The sequence below is a fragment of the Ipomoea triloba genome, chromosome 7, assembly GCF_003576645.1.
Source record: "Ipomoea triloba cultivar NCNSP0323 chromosome 7, ASM357664v1".
Classification (NCBI taxonomy): Eukaryota; Viridiplantae; Streptophyta; class Magnoliopsida; order Solanales; family Convolvulaceae; genus Ipomoea; species Ipomoea triloba.
In genome coordinates, this window is record NC_044922.1 from 26,627,704 (window position 1) to 26,645,371 (window position 17,668).

General features: G+C 35.5%; 2 protein-coding genes and 1 pseudogene across 3 annotated transcripts; 1 reads left to right on the top strand and 2 right to left on the bottom strand.

Annotated features, from left to right (window-relative positions):
• The first annotated feature begins 3,905 nt into the window (after positions 1-3,905).
• Positions 3,906-8,281, top strand: LOC116026340 (heparanase-like protein 2). Its single transcript, XM_031267824.1, has 8 exons — positions 3,906-4,153; positions 4,239-4,275; positions 5,091-5,274; positions 5,362-5,516; positions 5,593-5,826; positions 6,459-6,648; positions 7,531-7,756; positions 7,844-8,281. Exons 1-8 carry the CDS (start codon positions 3,938-3,940, stop codon positions 8,171-8,173), a joined length of 1,572 nt encoding a protein of 523 aa, XP_031123684.1. The 5' UTR covers positions 3,906-3,937; the 3' UTR covers positions 8,174-8,281.
• Positions 8,282-8,338: 57 nt separating this feature from the next.
• Positions 8,339-10,237, bottom strand: LOC116026341. 2 transcript variants are annotated; one of them, XM_031267827.1, is made up of 2 exons: positions 10,119-10,237; positions 8,339-9,541 (listed from the first exon to the last, which is right to left on the bottom strand). In XM_031267827.1, exon 2 carries the CDS (start codon positions 9,301-9,303, stop codon positions 8,551-8,553), a length of 753 nt encoding a protein of 250 aa, XP_031123687.1. In that variant the 5' UTR covers positions 9,304-9,541; positions 10,119-10,237; the 3' UTR covers positions 8,339-8,550. The 2 variants fall into 2 exon arrangements, with proteins under 2 accessions (XP_031123687.1, XP_031123686.1); XM_031267826.1 differs by having other exon boundaries at positions 8,339-9,462; positions 10,119-10,231.
• A 3,921-nt stretch (positions 10,238-14,158) lies between these two features.
• Positions 14,159-17,668, bottom strand: part of LOC116024427 — a 7,876-nt pseudogene continuing 4,366 nt past the window's right edge.

A 17,668-nucleotide genomic window follows, 5' to 3' on the forward strand; every position in this document is an offset into this window, starting at 1 on the left:
ATATATATATATATATATATATATATATATATATATATATATATATATATATATATATATATATATATATGAAAGTATGTACATTACTATACGTACAGATCAATATGACAATATATATGTAGACTATACAGATCAGTACGAATAGATCAATATATATGTACACTATATATACTGCGTGTACATATATATATGCTGTAATCATGGATATGCAATAATATTTAATTTATGTACACATTACGTACATATTGCATGCAGAATATGTATATATATATATATATATATATATATATATATTGATTTATATAAGCTAATAGGTAGTATTGGATTGCATGACATTTGTTAACCATATAATGTACAAATATAGTTCATTTTTATCTCACAAAACTACTATTGTACTTGAGAACATTAATTTTAATTGATTATAAATATTAAGATATTGTTTTTTTCCTACAATAATGTAGTTTTAAGCATTAGTCAAATAAATTTAACTATTTTACTAAAAAAATTCGGTTATATTTAATCGACCAAAAACTGTCGGTTTCGGTTATATCGGTTATGAATGTTCATCGGTCGGTTTTCAGTCGGTTATGAAGGGTCGGTTAAAATTTCGGTTATTTCGGTTATTAACCGAAAATCGATCGATGCTCACCCCTACTTGAGGAGGCGCATGCACAAGTAGAACAGGCGGATGCACTTGAGGAGGCAGATGCACAAGTGGAGGAGGCAAACGTACAAGTGGAGGAGGCGAACACTCTTGACTCTTGAGGAAGCAGACGCACAAGTGGAGGAGGCGAACGCACTTGAGGAGGCGGATGCACAAGTGGAAGAGGCGGACTCACTTGAGGAGGAGGATGCACAAGTGGAAGAGGCGACGCACAAGTGGAGTATCTCGCACAAAGCTATACTCCTCAACCAAGTGTCTTGCACACAGCTAAACTTAATTTACTCGAGTGTTTTGCACAAAGCTATACTCCTACAATTTTTCTCACAAGAAATAAAAGTATTTCTTCTTAAGACTTGATTTTCTCTCATGTTTAGCTCAATACTAGCACTTGCTTAATCAGATATCTCTGTGTTCCACTTGTTGTTTTCGTGCTCCAACTCATCGGTTGTTGTAGTGCTTTTGTCTTCAAGTCTTCTTGGGTTTTTATAGATAAATTAGCTATTTGCTCGTTGTGTGTCTTCAGAGCAATAAATTGTCTTCAGATGGTTTTTGTCAACTTTGATCGCTCTATCAGATGGATTTGAATATTTGCTTCTGATGATCCTCCAACGTCTTCTTTAATCACTGACATGATTTTGCCTTGTAAGTTGTAACGATCTTTCCTTGACTTTGTTCATCTTCTGGTAGTGTGAACAATTGAATTGTTCATAATTCATAAGTCAGGTTGCTCTGAATTATTTCTGTTCGGTGATTCTTGCTTGAGCATAATTTAATGCCACCGAAAAGTACTTTGACTTTGCTCAATTTGATCTCAGCTCCAGGTAGCAAGAATCTTTGTATTCTTTGAATTAATCTTCAGGAGTCATCCTCATGCCATTTTACGAAAAACTGTCCCTTTTAAAAGTGCCTTCATGTTGGCAGTTGACCTCCTTGAAAATATTGATGAAAAATAAATCACTCTATTTTTCTTCTTGATTATGCCGTACTCAGGTTAGCCTCATTCTTTATTTGTTGTGTTGGCCTCTTCCTTGAAATAAATAATAGGTTGACCTCCTTCTTTATTTAGAAGTGTAGTACACGGCCATCCTCTTCCTTTTGCAACATAAGGTTAGCTTCTTCTTCAATAAATAGTAGTTAGCCTCTTCAAAAAATGAGTTGCCTTCCTTTTTATTTGATACACACGGTCAACCTCTTCCCCATGGCGTTAGCCTCATTCTCCAATTAATGTTGCATAGTCATCCTCTCAATTGAGTTAGCCTCTCCTAGGCTTACTATGTGGATAGTCAATCTTTTGGAGTTAGCCTCTTTGGCTTTCCACACGGTCATCCTCATTCTTAATTGTGCATGGTCATCCTCTTTCTAGAGTTAGCCTCTCCCCCATACTCCACGTGGTCATCTCTTTGAGCTTAGCCTATTTGACCTTCAACTTTGCTAAGTCATCCTCACCTTGATTTAAATAAGGGAGTCACGCCACTTGATCTCCAATAGGTCATTCTTAACTCCAAATAATTCCTTTCTTTGAGTTAGCCTCTAAATTCATTTGTGAGAGAACACATTCTTGTTGACTCCTTGATTTTGACTTTTAATTGCAACATCTTCACATTGAATTAAATTAATTCTTCCAAAGAATTAATTCATGCAATTTGAACCAATCTTGTCACGTTCAAGGATGTCTACGAGACTTGACCAATCTACAAATTCTTCTCAATTTGCATAGTGGAAGCGAATGATTTACAAGTATAAATTAAAATTTATACTTTCACAATTTCCACAATTGACTTAGGCTTGTACTAGCCGTAATTCCTCTAAAATTACATTTTTGATTCATCAAAACAATTACAACATATTCCGGATAATATGCACTTAGTAGATTTGTGGTGCACATTCACACTTAAACGTGTGTTCTCACCCAATGCTCCGGCCCACTTATTCTTATATGATTGGATGATGAGTCATTTATTCCTAAAAGGATTAGAAGCCAACTTTTACTTGTTGGAATCAATAGGACAAGTGAAACCCGGAAAGAAAGCAAAAATTATGTATAACTGTCACCTACCCTCCTTAGTTTAGAAAAGCCAAATTGATCTTTAAACAATATCTTCCCAAGACCAAAAAGAGATTAGAGAAACACACAGACTTTTATTATTAGACTCCTAACTTAATCCCTATTTTATATAATACCAAATCCTTACAACCCTATGATTATCAAAATCTACCTTAATTAATTCTTTATTCTTATATTATTATTGTGTTGGTTGGAGATGGCTTTTTTTAGTACTATTAACTCTGTTACAATGTAGTGTCTGTTCATAGCTACTTTCTCATGTTGGTTGGAGATGTAAGCGTCACTTCCAGAAAGAATAGACAGAGAAGAGAGCTTACATATTAGAGGAAAGCAAAGATGAAAGTGGTTTGGATGTCATTCTTATATTATTATTATTGAGCTGCTTATTGACATTTTTTATTTGAGCTTATCGGCTATTAGCATTCTCGGATAGCAACGGTTTATTTTCTTGTAAATGGAGGATAAGACTAATTAGCGCAATACAATACTAAAGTCTTTAGATCTTTAGATTTTGGGTTGTGTTTTTGTCCTAATTAACACTTTTGTAATCATTAAACCACTCCTAATTTTACTCAAAACCCCATTAATTGTTTTTGTTATTAAAAACACCACATAGAGCCAACTACCCGTCGTTATACTGTGGACCATGGGTCATGGTTGATACTGCAGTTGTGTTGAAATGATACTGCAGTTGTGTTGAAAGGGAACTGTAGTTGCGCGGAACAGAGGCCGTGTCATCCATCTGCAACTGTAGTTGTGTTGAACGGATACTGCAGTTGTGTTGAACAGATGTATGACATCTGTTCCGTGCAACTGCAGTTTCCTTTCAACACAACTGCAGTATCTTTTCAACGCAACTGCAGTATCCGTTCAATACAACTGCAGTATCAGCTATGATCATGGTCCATAATTTAATTTGCGACGACTATCTAGTATGACAACACTTCTTGTTACTATTCCAAATAGGTAGTGGGACGACACTTCTATTACCATTCCAAATGGGTGGTCACGAGCCCCTTGTAAAAAATCATGAGATAAAGACGGTAGAAATTCTTGAAGTAACGGTAGTCTAGTCCTGCACAAACTCTCACACATAAAGACTTATATATATATATATATACACTAACTTACGAACGCAGATCTAAACCCATTCTTCTATAATTCTCAGATTATCATATCCTCGTTTTCTCCGAAACAACTTAACAACAATGGCGCCTTCTAGGATGTGGTTGTGCTGCTTTGTTCTTGCATCCTCGTTGCTGTTCAGTCTCTGCCTTGCTGTCCCGGTGAAGCTGACGGTGAGAGGCGTCACCACCGTCGCCGAGACGGAGGATAACTTCGTCTGCGCCACCATGGACTGGTGGCCGGAGACTAAGTGCAACTACAACCAGTGCCCCTGGGGAAAAGCTGGCCTCCTCAATCTAGTATATATCAACATGTTAATTTTCATAAGCTTTCTTTTTCTTCTTCTTCATTTCGATCTTTCTAACGTTGGATAAAAATTTGCAGGATCTGGAAAACGAAATTCTCATAAATGCCATCAAAGGTAATAAGGTTTCCTACTCATAATCTGGGATAATGCTTTATATAAATAATAAAAGTATAGGTTCCATCAACTCTTCTGATAGTTGTTTCTGTTGTCACACTATATAGTATCTCCAGCTACCATTTTCATGGTTGTTTTTGTTGTCATCACCACCACAACATTTTATATAAATAATTAATGTAGGGTCTTACTTGAGCAACAACTCTCTTGATAGTTGTTTTTATTCTCACAGTCACCCTAATTAGCTAGAACAACCTTCTTGATAGTTATTTTTTGTTGTCACTGTCACATCATTTTATATAATTAAATAATACAGTAGTTCTCAAAAAAAATTACACTAGTAAATGTAAGTTTTACTATAGTTACCCTCTTGATAGTTGTTTTTGCACGGCACTTTTACTTTAGCTTTAGCAATTCTCGTGATAGTTGTTTTTGTTGTCACACTATTAGCTCGAGCAACGTAACCCTCTTAATAGATGTTTTTGTTGTCACTGTCACATCATTTTATATAAATAATAAATGTAAATTTTACTATAGTTTTATTGTCAGCTTGAGCAACCCTCTTGATAGTTGTCTTTGTACAGCAGCACTCTTAAGTTGGCTCTAGCAACTCTCTTGATAGTTGTTTTTGCTGTCAATGTCACAACATTTTATATAAATAATAAATGTATAGTCTTACCGTCTTACTATTGGTTTGAACAACTCTCTCAATAGTTGTTTTTGCTTCTCGTTTTTGCTTGTCATTGTTACAATATTTTATTACTATTGACTTGAGCAATCTTCTTAATAGTTGTTTTTGCTTGTCACTGTTACAGCATTCGATCGTCTTAGGTTGAGAGTGGGAGGTTCATTGGAAGACCAAGTGTTGTACGAGGTTGGGTATGCAGTGAAAAACTGCACAGATTTCAAAAGAACAGAAGGTGGCTTGTTTGGGTTCTCCCAAGGTTGTCTTCACATGTCTAGATGGGATGAGCTACACAAAATGTTCAATGAAACTAGGTAAATAATTATCCGAATTCCCACATTACATCAGGTATTTTATCATTATAAGACTAATTTGAATTCTGCTCGACTTCATGCATGCAGGGCCGTTATGACATTCGGGTTGAATGCTCTATTCGGAAGGCAAAAGGCTAAGAAAGATGGTACCCTTTGGGTGGGTGATTGGAACCCACAAAATGCCCGTGATCTTATGGAGTACACGGTATCAAAGGGATACAAAGTTGAATCATATGAACTCGGTTTGTAATATTCTGCAAGATTTTCAGTTGAAACAAAACGCATCTTTCAATTCTGTAATGTTAAACAATATTGCAGGGAATGAGCTGTGTGGAAGTGGAGTGTCTGCAAGAGTGGAGGCAGAACAATATGGGAAAGATATTGTGGCTCTCAAAAACGTTGTGGAAGAAGTCCACCCCAATCCAACATCCCGACCAAAAGTGTTGGGTCCTGCAGGATTCTACGATGAGAAGTGGTTCAATACCTTCCTTCAGACCTCAGGTGCTAACGTTGTTGATGGTTTGACCCACCATATCTACAATCTTGGTTCAGGTATGTAACACAAGCCATGATTAAGATAAGAAATTGGAGGCGGTTTAGAGTGATTGACGAGGGAACCTGTAGTCACTATCTAAGAGTGTGCACGGGTAAACCTCATTTGTAAAGGACTACAACGAGCACTGACAAACCAGTCTAGGCTACCAGTCCAGTAGTTGACTGGCAGCCTTGTGACCATAGTCAGCAAAGGAATACGAGGTAACTGAGCAAACCAACCTAGGTTGTCTGTAGCTGACCCACAGCCTTGTGACCCTAGTCAGCAATAGATCACAAGGAGGTAAACTAGGTAAACCAGCCTAGATTGCCCGTAGTTGACCCGACCTTGTTGGCAATAGACCACAAGGAGGTAAACTGGGCAAAGCAGCCTAGGTTCCCCGTAGCTGACCCGCAGCCTTGTGACCCTTGTCGGCAATAGACCACAAGGAGTTAAAATGGGCAAATCAGCCTACGTTAGCCCGTAGCTGACCGGCAGCCTTGTGACCTAGTCCGCAATAGACCACAAGGAGGTAAACTCAACAAACCAGCCTAGGTTGCCCGTAGCTAACAGTGCCACTTGTAACAAGAGCTCAGCCAACTTGGTTAGGATACCCCTAAGAGATTCATGTCAGTTGTTGTTACATTTGCAGGTGATGATGAGAACCTGATTCATAAGATTCAAGATCCATTTTATCTTGATCGGATTGCACAGACATTCAAGGATGTTTCTAGCAGTGTTCAAAGGTTTGGGCCATGGTCTGGTGCTTGGGTGGGAGAGGCTGGTGGTGCTTATAACAGTGGTGGAAAGCATGTTTCTCACTACTTTGCCGATGGCTTCTGGTAAAACCTTTCTTTCTGGCTTTCCTCGTGTGTCCTTCGAGTGTAAGCGAATTAAGCTACTCATTCGAGCCATCTCAATACTTGGTTTGAACCTAGTTCACGCCATTTTTGACTATCTTGAGTCGAGCATCTCAATACTTGGTTTGAACCTAGTTAACCCGAGTTTTTTGATTGTCTTGAGTCGAGCATCTCAATACTTGGTTTGAACCTAGTTCACCCAAGTTTTTTTATTGTCTTGAGTCGAGCATCTCAATACTTGGTCTGAACCTAGTTCACCCAAGTTTTTTGATTGTCTCGAGTCGAGCATCTCAATACTTGGTCTGAACCTAGTTCACCCAAGTTTTTCTATTGTCTCGAGTCGAGCATCTCAATACTTGGTTTGAACCTAGTTCACCTGGAGTCGAGCATCTCAATACTTGGTTTGAACCTAGTTCACCTGAGTTTTTTTATTGTCTCGAGTGGTTTGAACCTAGTTCACCTGAGTTTTTTTATTGTCTCGAGTCGAGCATCTCAATACTTGGTTTGAACCTAGTTAACCCGAGTTTTTTGATTGTCTCGAGTCGAACATCTCAATACTTGGTTTGAACCTAGTTCACCCAAGTTTTTTGATTGTCTCGAGCCGAGCATCTCAATACTTGGTCTGAACCTAGTTCACCCAAGTTTTTCTATTGTCTCGAGTCGAGCATCTCAATACTTGGTTTGAACCTAGTTCACCTGGAGTCGAGCATCTCAATACTTGGTTTGAACCTAGTTCACCTGAGTTTTTTTATTGTCTCGAGTGGTTTGAACCTAGTTCACCTGAGTTTTTTTATTGTCTCGAGTTGAGCATCTCAATACTTGGTTTGAACCTAGTTCACCCGAGTTTTTTGATTGTCTCATCAGGTACTTGGATCAACTGGGAATGACAGCAACTTTCAACCACAAAGTGTACTGCAGACAAGCCCTGATTGGAGGGAACTATGCTCTCCTCAACACAACAACCTTCATCCCAAATCCAGATTACTATGGAGCACTCTTGTGGAATAGGTTGATGGGCAAGAAAGTGCTCGCTGTGTCCCACGACAGCTCCCCGTACCTTCGCACCTATGCTCACTGTTCTAAACACGGAGTAAGCTTCATAGTTTTCTGCTAAAAACATCATAGTTTTTGTTCACATACCTGGTTTTTAATGTCCCAAATCATCTGTTTGATTCAGGGTGGGATCACTGTGCTCCTGATCAACATGTCGAACTCGACAACCTTTAGGGTCCGTACCAGGAACGACATGAATCTGTACTCTGCAAGTGCTCGACGCCTTCTTCTCCTCAAGGATGCGCCCGAGCGAGAAGAGTACCACTTGACACCAGAAGGCGGGAACATCCAGACCGACGTTGTCCTGCTAAATGGAACCCCGCTGAAGATCACCAACGGCTCTCGTATTCCTGTCATGAACCCAAGGCTTGTTGATCCTTCCATGCCTATCAATGTCGCCCCTTACTCCATTGTCTTCGCCAACATCAAAGGCTTCAGGGCCCCTGCTTGTTAGAAGCAACAATCTGTTCACTGTTTCTTAGGTTTAGACAGTTTAGTTTCATAGTCCTAGGTTTTAGGTATGTATGAGGGAACAGTTACTAATGTTTGTTTGTTTTAGTAAGAGATGAACAAACAGTTATTTAATGTTTTTCTGAAAAATCTGGCATCAAGAACAGTATAGAAGAGCCTCCAAATAGAGACTAAACATGGACTTCATTCCAAGAAACATATATTTACAGCATCCTTGATACAAACTGAGATGAAATTGATAATCGAGGAGAGCTGAGATTAGGGTTTATGATTACAAAGAGAGATCTCTGTACACCAGGAAAGACTAAAGAGTACAAATCTGAACGAGATACGTTGAAATAGGATGATGGGAAACCATTCTCAACTGGTTATCTCTTTCACTAGCCAATGCAAGGCGGGATATGCAAAATACAGTACTAGAAAAGACGGGACTGCAAAGACGATTGTGATGACCAAGTATACCACCAGGATGGCAGCACTGGAAGGGATAGCGAATATGACGAGGAGGAGGAGGACGATGACGAGTGGAAACTTGGATGTAAAGCGGAGGAAGAAATCGAGGGATTTGTGAAGGGAAAATTGGGGCCTCTGAGAAGCAGAGGTATGAGCGTGAGGCCTCCTGTGGTTCACATTGGCGGGGCTGTTCTCAACAGCCGAAGTGCACCTCGGGGGCCATGATTGTTGGTGATCAGTGCACAAAGGAGACTTGACTCTATCGCCGTTTCTGCTCTCCACCATCCATAGCAGGAAGAAGTTCTTGCTCGGGATTCTGAGATTTCCCTTGTAAACGAGCCGAAATGTCAGCAAATTGCACCAAGGGCAGGAGATGAACAACGGGACCTGAATTTGTTGTGCCGAGATCTTCAAAGCAGCCCACTTAAGCCCCAAGAGACAATTCTTGCAGATGGAGTGGCCACACCATAACACATAGGGCACATTCTCGACAATGTTGAAAGATTCCCAACATATCGGGCATTCTAGGCCTTCATCACCGCTGTCATTAGAACATATCTCATCATCATCATCCGAGAATTCATCACAAGCACGCCTCGCCTCAGCACAGTCCTTCTTCTGTCCAAAGCCCGCAATAGCACTCGAAATGGATCTCCACATAATAGCCGAGAGCAAATCCAACCACAGTTGGACAATAACTACCAAACGCCAGCAAACTTCCCGCCGTTATCACAGTTTCACAGATCCATTCCTGACACAGTCGATTAACCCAAGCCTGAAACCATTCATTTCTCACAAATCTCTTAACACTTTCCAAGCCTGAAATTTCAGAGTGGGATTGGACAGTCATCCATCTAACATGAACTGTAATTTTTTCATTTTTACTGTGAATTGAACCCTACAATGAAGTAATAACAACTAGAGCAAAATTAACCACACAGTCAATCAAGTACCTACCTACTGGGAATCAAGAATGAAACAACTTTGCACTATAAAAACCAGCAAAACAATGAAACCATTAAGGAAACCAAAGAAACCTAATCCAAATAACTCACAATGTGCTCAATGTTCCAGAAGACCATCATAACATTTTACATCAAGAAAACATCTCTACAGAAATCCAAGATCCAAGCTTTTCAAATATTAAAAGAAAGCACGAATCTACAAAAACCCACAAGATTCACTCCCTTTCAAGAAAAACTGAAGTTAAAGGAATGAAATTAGGAAAGAAAAAAGATTCCAACTTTCATCAGATTATTAATCCTCTTTATACCAGATGCAGATATACAATGCAGGGATAAAGAATTGAGATATCAGTGATGCAAAAGAGCTCAATTTAGACCCAGATTTCCTAAGTTAATCTATCTAAAGAGGAGATTGAAATTGTGGGCAAATATCAGAGAATAATTATACGTGCGATTCTTTTTTTTTTTTTTTTTTTGGGTGAAGTTTTTGGGAAAGTGTGATGAACTTACTTGAATAGTTGAATTTCCCCGAAGAGTCAGCAGAGAAAGAAGAGATATGAGGAGAGAAGAGAAATGGTTGGGAGGCTCTCTCTCCCTGTCTCTTGGCTTCGAATACAACGAGCAAATGTGGGGGAGATTCTTTGAGGAATCTATAAATTATTTTCTTTTTTTATTTCATTTCTTATTTTTGGGGATTTTTCCTTGGACTTCAGATCCAGATGCTGACACCATGTCACCATGTTTTCTGCTATTATTATTATTAGGAAAATTATATTTTCTGTTCCTAAGTTACAAGGTAATTATAAAATTCGTTTTTAAGTGTTGGTCATACTCATTTTTCATTTATTTACTAATAAAATATTATGGATGAAATTTACAATTTTAATATAACATAGGAAAGAAAAGTGCAACGTCAATGATATTTTAGGGACGAAAAGTGAGCATGACCAACAATCATAGATGAATTCTACAATTACCTTATAACTTAGGGACGAGAATTATAATTTTCCCTTATTATTATTATTATATTTCATTTTATTTTCTAAGGTAAATACTCCAAATTAAAAAGTAGGGACATTGATTCTTTGTGCTTCAATAGGTTGAGAAAGTATATACTATATTGTAATAAAGTCAGTGGTACTCAAAGAATTAGTAATATGTACTAATTAGGCCAAAAATAAAAAGAGAATGAAGGAAACTACACTAAATATATTTTTTTGAAAATTTCTTTAATACATTTTACTATAATGCTTTTTATTAAAAATAAAATAAAATATTTTGTCACTCAAAAAATATATTTTTGTCACATATCACCTTTTTTTGACGTAATTGATATACCTTCGTAATTGATATACCTTTTTCTAAGATGTATAGTTGTAAAAAGACATTGAAAAAATTTACTTTCTATAATTTTTTTGAAACACTCATTATTCTTTATAATGTAGTATATGTTTTATAAAATAATTTTTACCAATTTTATAAAAAAAAGTGACATTTTCTTCCCTAAACTATAGAAAAATAGCATTTTCGTCTCTCAATTATATCGTAATTACTTCACGTCTATCAATTATTTATGAAATGATTTTTTCTTTTATCAATTATCTAGGAAATGACTTTGTTTTATCTTGACAAATAAAACTCAAGAACAAAAAAATACAAACAAAACAAAACAAAAAATTACTTGCATCCGATTGAGGACGAAAAGTATTATTTTTCTATAATTTAATCAAATAACAATATGATAATCATATTTTTCTTCACATGTACCATTAAAAAGGTTGTCTAAATTATCGGTTGTGTCTACAAAAATTGTATTATAATTTAATGATAAAAATAATGAAAATATATCACAAAAAGGCTTTTGTTCTTTTAATGTTATTTTAACTTTAACTAAAAACATTAGTTAAGATTTTGAAAACATGTGAAATATTAAGTAAGGTGTCAAATATTTTGTTGATGAAAATATACATTTTACCTTAATTAATATTAAAATGCTATTGTGGTAATAGTGTAATACCCATGATACATGCTCATGTATATCAGAGTTAGTCTCTTAACACATCTCATTAAATGGTTAATCAATCTATAGGTTAATTGAAAATTTATCCGGCGATTTATTTTCTCTACTAATTTTTAAAGCAAAAGCGATAAAACATATTTAAGTTTAGCGTTCAAATTTATATAATTTAGATTTTAGAGTTAATTATACTTCAATTACCTAAGCAGTTAAGTGTGGTAGCAATTTCAAGATATAGTTTTTGACTTTTAGTTTTTTAAATATTTATTTGTTTATATTTAATTTGAAATGGCCAAATGTGTTTATTTTGTATATATTTCACCAAACTTCACTATTTAACACGCAATAACATTTTTAAATATTTTAAATTAAATGCAAAATAAATTATAATATAATTACATGATTAAATTTGTTAAGATAAAAATAGTAAATTAAATTTAGAATTTATACTGTGAATGAACAAATAGCATAAACTCATAAATTGGAAACAATAAATTTATGGGTAAATGGTTAAATAGCATTCAATCTATTTGATAAGTTTTAACTTTTAATGGCAGTTTTCAAAAAAAAATAATAATAATAATCGCATGATTGAATAAAAAATATTTATATATTTAAATGAATGTCATATGTACTATTTTACAATTTTTTTTAAAAATAAAAAGAATAACTTTGAGCATTTGAAGTAGACAAACATGGTTGTTCGGATTTAATTAAATAGCCAAAAGTTGTTGATCTAGATGTCCAAATCTATACAACTCTAGCTATATGTTGTGGATTGTATAATCATGGATGAACAATTATATTTGTCTTTGTTGAACAATTATAATTGTCTAAATTGAATGTTGTCACAATTTTCCATTAGTGTTGGCTATGATTATAATGTCCAACAGTCATTACATTCTTTAACCTACTCTGTATTGTGTGTGTGTGTGTATATAGTTTTAACTTTATTTGCCTAATAATGAATGAAGAAAATGTAAAAATAGCAGATGTAACATTTATGTAACTAGAGAATGTTAGGTAATTTACTAGTAAATTACTAAATTATACTAATTAGTATTTATATAAATTATTTCTTGAATTGAGATATGAATCAAATAAACTCTCATATATTTACTAAAACAACAATTAAGTCTTTCTCAAAAAAAAAAAAAAAAACAATTAAGTCATTGAATTAAAAGAAAGCTATCCCTACAAATTAATCATTAGACTTATAAAATTAAAAACAATTAAGTAATAACAAATAAATAGCCACATCAATTTTTTTTAATTGATGTGTTTTTATGTAATAGTGTTGTCATTAATGTTTTCATTATAAAAAAAATATATTTATATAAAAAACCAACAAAATTTGTAACTGAACTACTCATCTTATAAAAAAGAAAGAAATATTACAAGTCCTTATTGTATGTTGTTGTGCCCGTTGGCTGATTAACACCTAACTGTTGAAGTTGAGAAAATAATGATATTGTGAGAAAAAAAAAAAAAAGAAAGAAAGATGAAAAGTACAAAGAACAAGAATCAACAATAGGAAGCTAAAGACCTTGTGGTCTAGTGGCACCCAATGTCTCGGTTTACACTCCATGGATGGTGGGAGTGGGTTCGAACCTTAGTAGAGTCAACAATAGGTTGAGAAAGTGTCTATGAAGACAATGAGAAAATTCTATTATCTTATTCAGTCAATGGATACAATATATTTTACAGCAACGGACAATCAATGTAATCAATAATAACCGTTACAAGCTTTTATCACCATCAGTAGTTAGGTATTCCAAAAAAGACAATCGCTCAGATGTACAATCGCTCAATTGCATTATTAGTATACATGTTGCCCATACGGACAAACTAAGTTTGGTTCCTGGGTAGTAGATTGTGAGAGCTACATCCCTCATTATACCATGAGGGTAGTAGATTGTGAGAGCTACATCCCTCATTATACCATGAATCAATTACATACGCAAGGTTTATTTTTAGTATACCGATTGTTCAATTTCAATATATTAAGTGTTCATTTTTAGTATGTTTAGTGTAACGCCCATTGAACCTTGCTACGCATGTATGAGGTTTGCTACCTTGCTATAGAGCTTTCTAGCCCTTGTACATAGCATCATATAGTTGGTAGAATGTTCATAAGCATTTACATAACACTATAGTAGTAGGGACTTATAAAATATTCTAGAACCTTGTAGAACTCTTAGGTTTGTGTAGAAATTTAGAGAGCGTTCTAGAGAGTAATTAATAGCCATAGAATTAGGTACATCTCTACCCTACATTGAAGCGGTGGAATAGGTATAAATATCCATCATGGGCTCATTTGTAAACAACCTCTAGACTTCAAGAGCTCAAGCAGTCCAAGTTCTTTACAAAGCTTTCAAGTGCTTTCTCAAACAAAATGTCAAGAATGAGTCTGTGACAGAGTTTATTTTTGAATATACTATTTAAAAATGAAGTTTCAGTAGGTTAAGAATGAATCTTTAGTTTACTAAAAACAAACATTTATCATGGCCTAACTTGAACATTTGTGCAACCATTAAGGGAAATAGTCTGCCAAGTCAGTTGCTGGTGAATGGTTAGGAAAAGCATATTCAACCCTACAGGTAGTGATTTCATCCAAGCTTAATGAGAATCAAAGAGAAAAACTAGTGAGTTTATTAAAGGAACACAAATGGGCAATAGGATGGAAATTGCAAGATTTTAAGGGGATAAGTCCAACTATGTGCACTCATAAAATTTTACTTGAAGAGAATGTCAAACCCGTAGCACAACCTCAAAGAAGACTAAATCCCAATATGACCGAAGTAGTGAAAAATGAGGTAGTGAGACTCATGGATGTAGGGATGATTTACCCGATTTCGGATAGCGCATGGGTGAGCCCAACCCATGTAGTTCCTAAGAAGGGGGTATAACGGTTGTTAGAAATGAAAAAGAAGAATTAATCCCTACAAGGAGTGTGACGGGGTGGCGAGTTTGAATGTCGAGTATCCGACCATTATTCAAGACAACCCCTTTTTGGCTATGATGGATTTAATTAACCTGGGTAACCAGAATCAATAGACCCGATAGAATTTATAGGGCTATTACAAGTATTGGGTCAAAGGATACCTCGGAGGTAATTATGTATTGAATAATGGATAATGCTATTACAAGATAATGATTGTGTAATAACAAGACAAGAATGTTGTTAGGAGAAAAGTAGATGAATATGTCGTAACGAGACAATACTACATGTTTTTATATTAATTTTAGGCTCAACCACTCGGAGAGATTGGTGGGGAAGCCCCCTAACGGCCTTGGACCGCGTCTCCCGCCGGGGAGACCGCGTCAATCAGACCCCAAGGCCTCGGCCGAGCCCGGGGCTTGGCCAAGACAACCCCGGGGTCGGCCCATGAGGTCGGCCGGACGACCTCATGGGGTCGGCTAGGGCCCGAGTCGGCCCAGCTAGGTGGGCTCGGTCAGGGCCGTCCCAATAAAAATGGGGGTCCTGTGCAATATATTAATTTGGGCCCCTTTTTTCAAGTATTTTCTATATATAAATAATAGTTGTTCAAAAAGTTGTGTCAAAAATTTCAAATATAAATATTATATATAAAAAATACATCTAAAATTTCATTTAAAAAGTGACATACGACGTGCACATTTAGACGCAAAATCATCCACCAAACATTTGATATCAACTTCTTCCAAAATCTCATTTTCAATAGATATTAAAGCTAATCCATTGAGTCTCTCTTGCAACATAGTTGATCGTAAGTAAGATTTCAACAATTTTAACTTTGAAAAACTCCTTTCTGCAGAGGCAACAGTAATTGGGATTGTCAATAATATTCGATATGCAATAGTAGCATTTGGAAAACAACTCATCTGTTTCAATGAATTCAATATACTCACTGCTCCTATATTTTCTTTCGATAAAATCCCTTTAAGCAATTTTAACTCAATATACAATTCATTTCCATCAATATCACCTTGTTCATCGCTCTTAAGAGCTGCTTCTAAACAAATGCAACAAGATTTCAAATCCATATCAGTCATTGCTTGTAACTTGTGAGAACTAAACAAAAAACCAAAAGTTCCTTCATATACTTCATATTGCTCAAACCTCTGGGTCAATGAAATTATAGCTTGATCTACAATGTATAAAAAGTAATGAACCCTAAAAGATTCTTCTGGTGATAATGAAGTGTCATCAGCACTCTCATCAAATTGTCTTTTTCTACGAATTTTTCGCTTTTGAGGAAACACTGGCTCAATTTCTAATTCAGTGGCAATTTCCTTTGCAATATCCATGGCACTAGAAAAACCATTTTCTCTATAATTCTTGAAGAAAGAAACTAACCCTTTAATTTGATTAATAGCAACATCAAGAAGCATATCCTTTGTTTGTAATTGCTTGCTAACTAAATTAACTGCATATAAGATTTCAAACCAAATGATTGTGGCTAGCAAAAATTCAAAGTTACCAAGCTCATTTGTAGCTAAAGATCTCGCTTCACTTTGAATTTTAGAATCACTGTCTGTATCTGCCACTTGAAGTAGGGCTTCTCGAATATCACTGACTTGATATCTAATTGCTTTAACACTTTCCACACGACTTTCCCATCGAGTAGATGACAATGGCTTAAGAGTTAGATTTGTTACATTACTTTTCAAGATATGCCACCTCTTTGTGGAATTAGCAAATATTGTGTAAATACGTTGCACTACTCCAAAGAAATCCCTTGCTTTGCCACAACTATTTGCAACATCACACAAAGTCAAGTTAAGACTATGACTACCACAAGGAGTATAAAATGCTCTACGATTTATATCCAAGAGTCTTTTTTGTACACCTTGATGTCTCCCTCTCATATTTGACCCATTGTCATAACCTTGTCCCCTTACATTATCTATATCAAGATCAAGTGATGTCAACACATTTTGTAATACTTCAAAAAGACCTTGGCCAGTAGTGTCATTCACAACCAAGAATTCCAAGAAGAACTCTTCTATTTTAATTGGATATGTTGATATATCCACACATCTTAAAATCAAAGACATTTGTTCTTGGTGACTGACATCAGGAGTACAATCTAATATCACTGAAAAATATTTTGCTTCTTTGATTTTTTTGATGACCTTTGTTTTAACTGCAGTAGCAAGCATAAGTATCAATTCATTTTGAATCCTATGACCAAGATAATGATGATGAATATCATGATTTCTAGCACGTAAAACATGCTCTTGAATGATAGGATCAAACTCAGCCAACATTTCAATTAGACCCAAAAAATTTCCATTGTTATTCTGATACAACTTCTCACTTGTTCCACGAAATGCCAAGTTATTTTTAGAAAGATACTTCACAGCTGCAATAATCCTAAAAAGTACTTTCCTTCAATATTCTTTTTCTTTCAAAAGTTGTTCTTGAGCCACTTTATCAATTGTCTCATTTTTTTGTAATCTAAGACGCAACTCTATCCAAGTTGTCATATTAGTCATATGATCTACACTTGTTTCATGCTCTTTAAGTCTAACACCAAGATGTGTCCAGTCCCTAAAACCTTCATTGACCAAAACACCTTTTCCTATACTTTTTTAAAAAATCTTACAACAAAAACAAAACACCTTGTCAAGTTCTTTTGAATATACAAGCCAATCTCGATCGCATTTCTCTCCATTTGGCAAATATCTTGTGTAAAATGCTGATGAAAATCTTCTAGAGAATTTATCTTTGGGACCTTTATTTATTGATAAATCTCTTTTAGGACCATCTTTCACAAGAATATCTATTAATTTAGAATCAAGGGCATCCCAATTTCTTGGATCATATATGTCAAATAAAAGCGAATTATTTGGTTTATCACTGCGACCAACATCATCTAAACAACTATCAACATTCTTATTATTTTCATTGTCACAATGATACATATCATCGTTGTGCACACTATCATTTAAAGTTTTTCCAATCTCACAATCATCTTGATCTTCTATATGAAGATTAGCATCTAACAATTTTTCCTTGGCATCATCTTTTTGCTCATCTATTTGAGTTTTTTTTTTT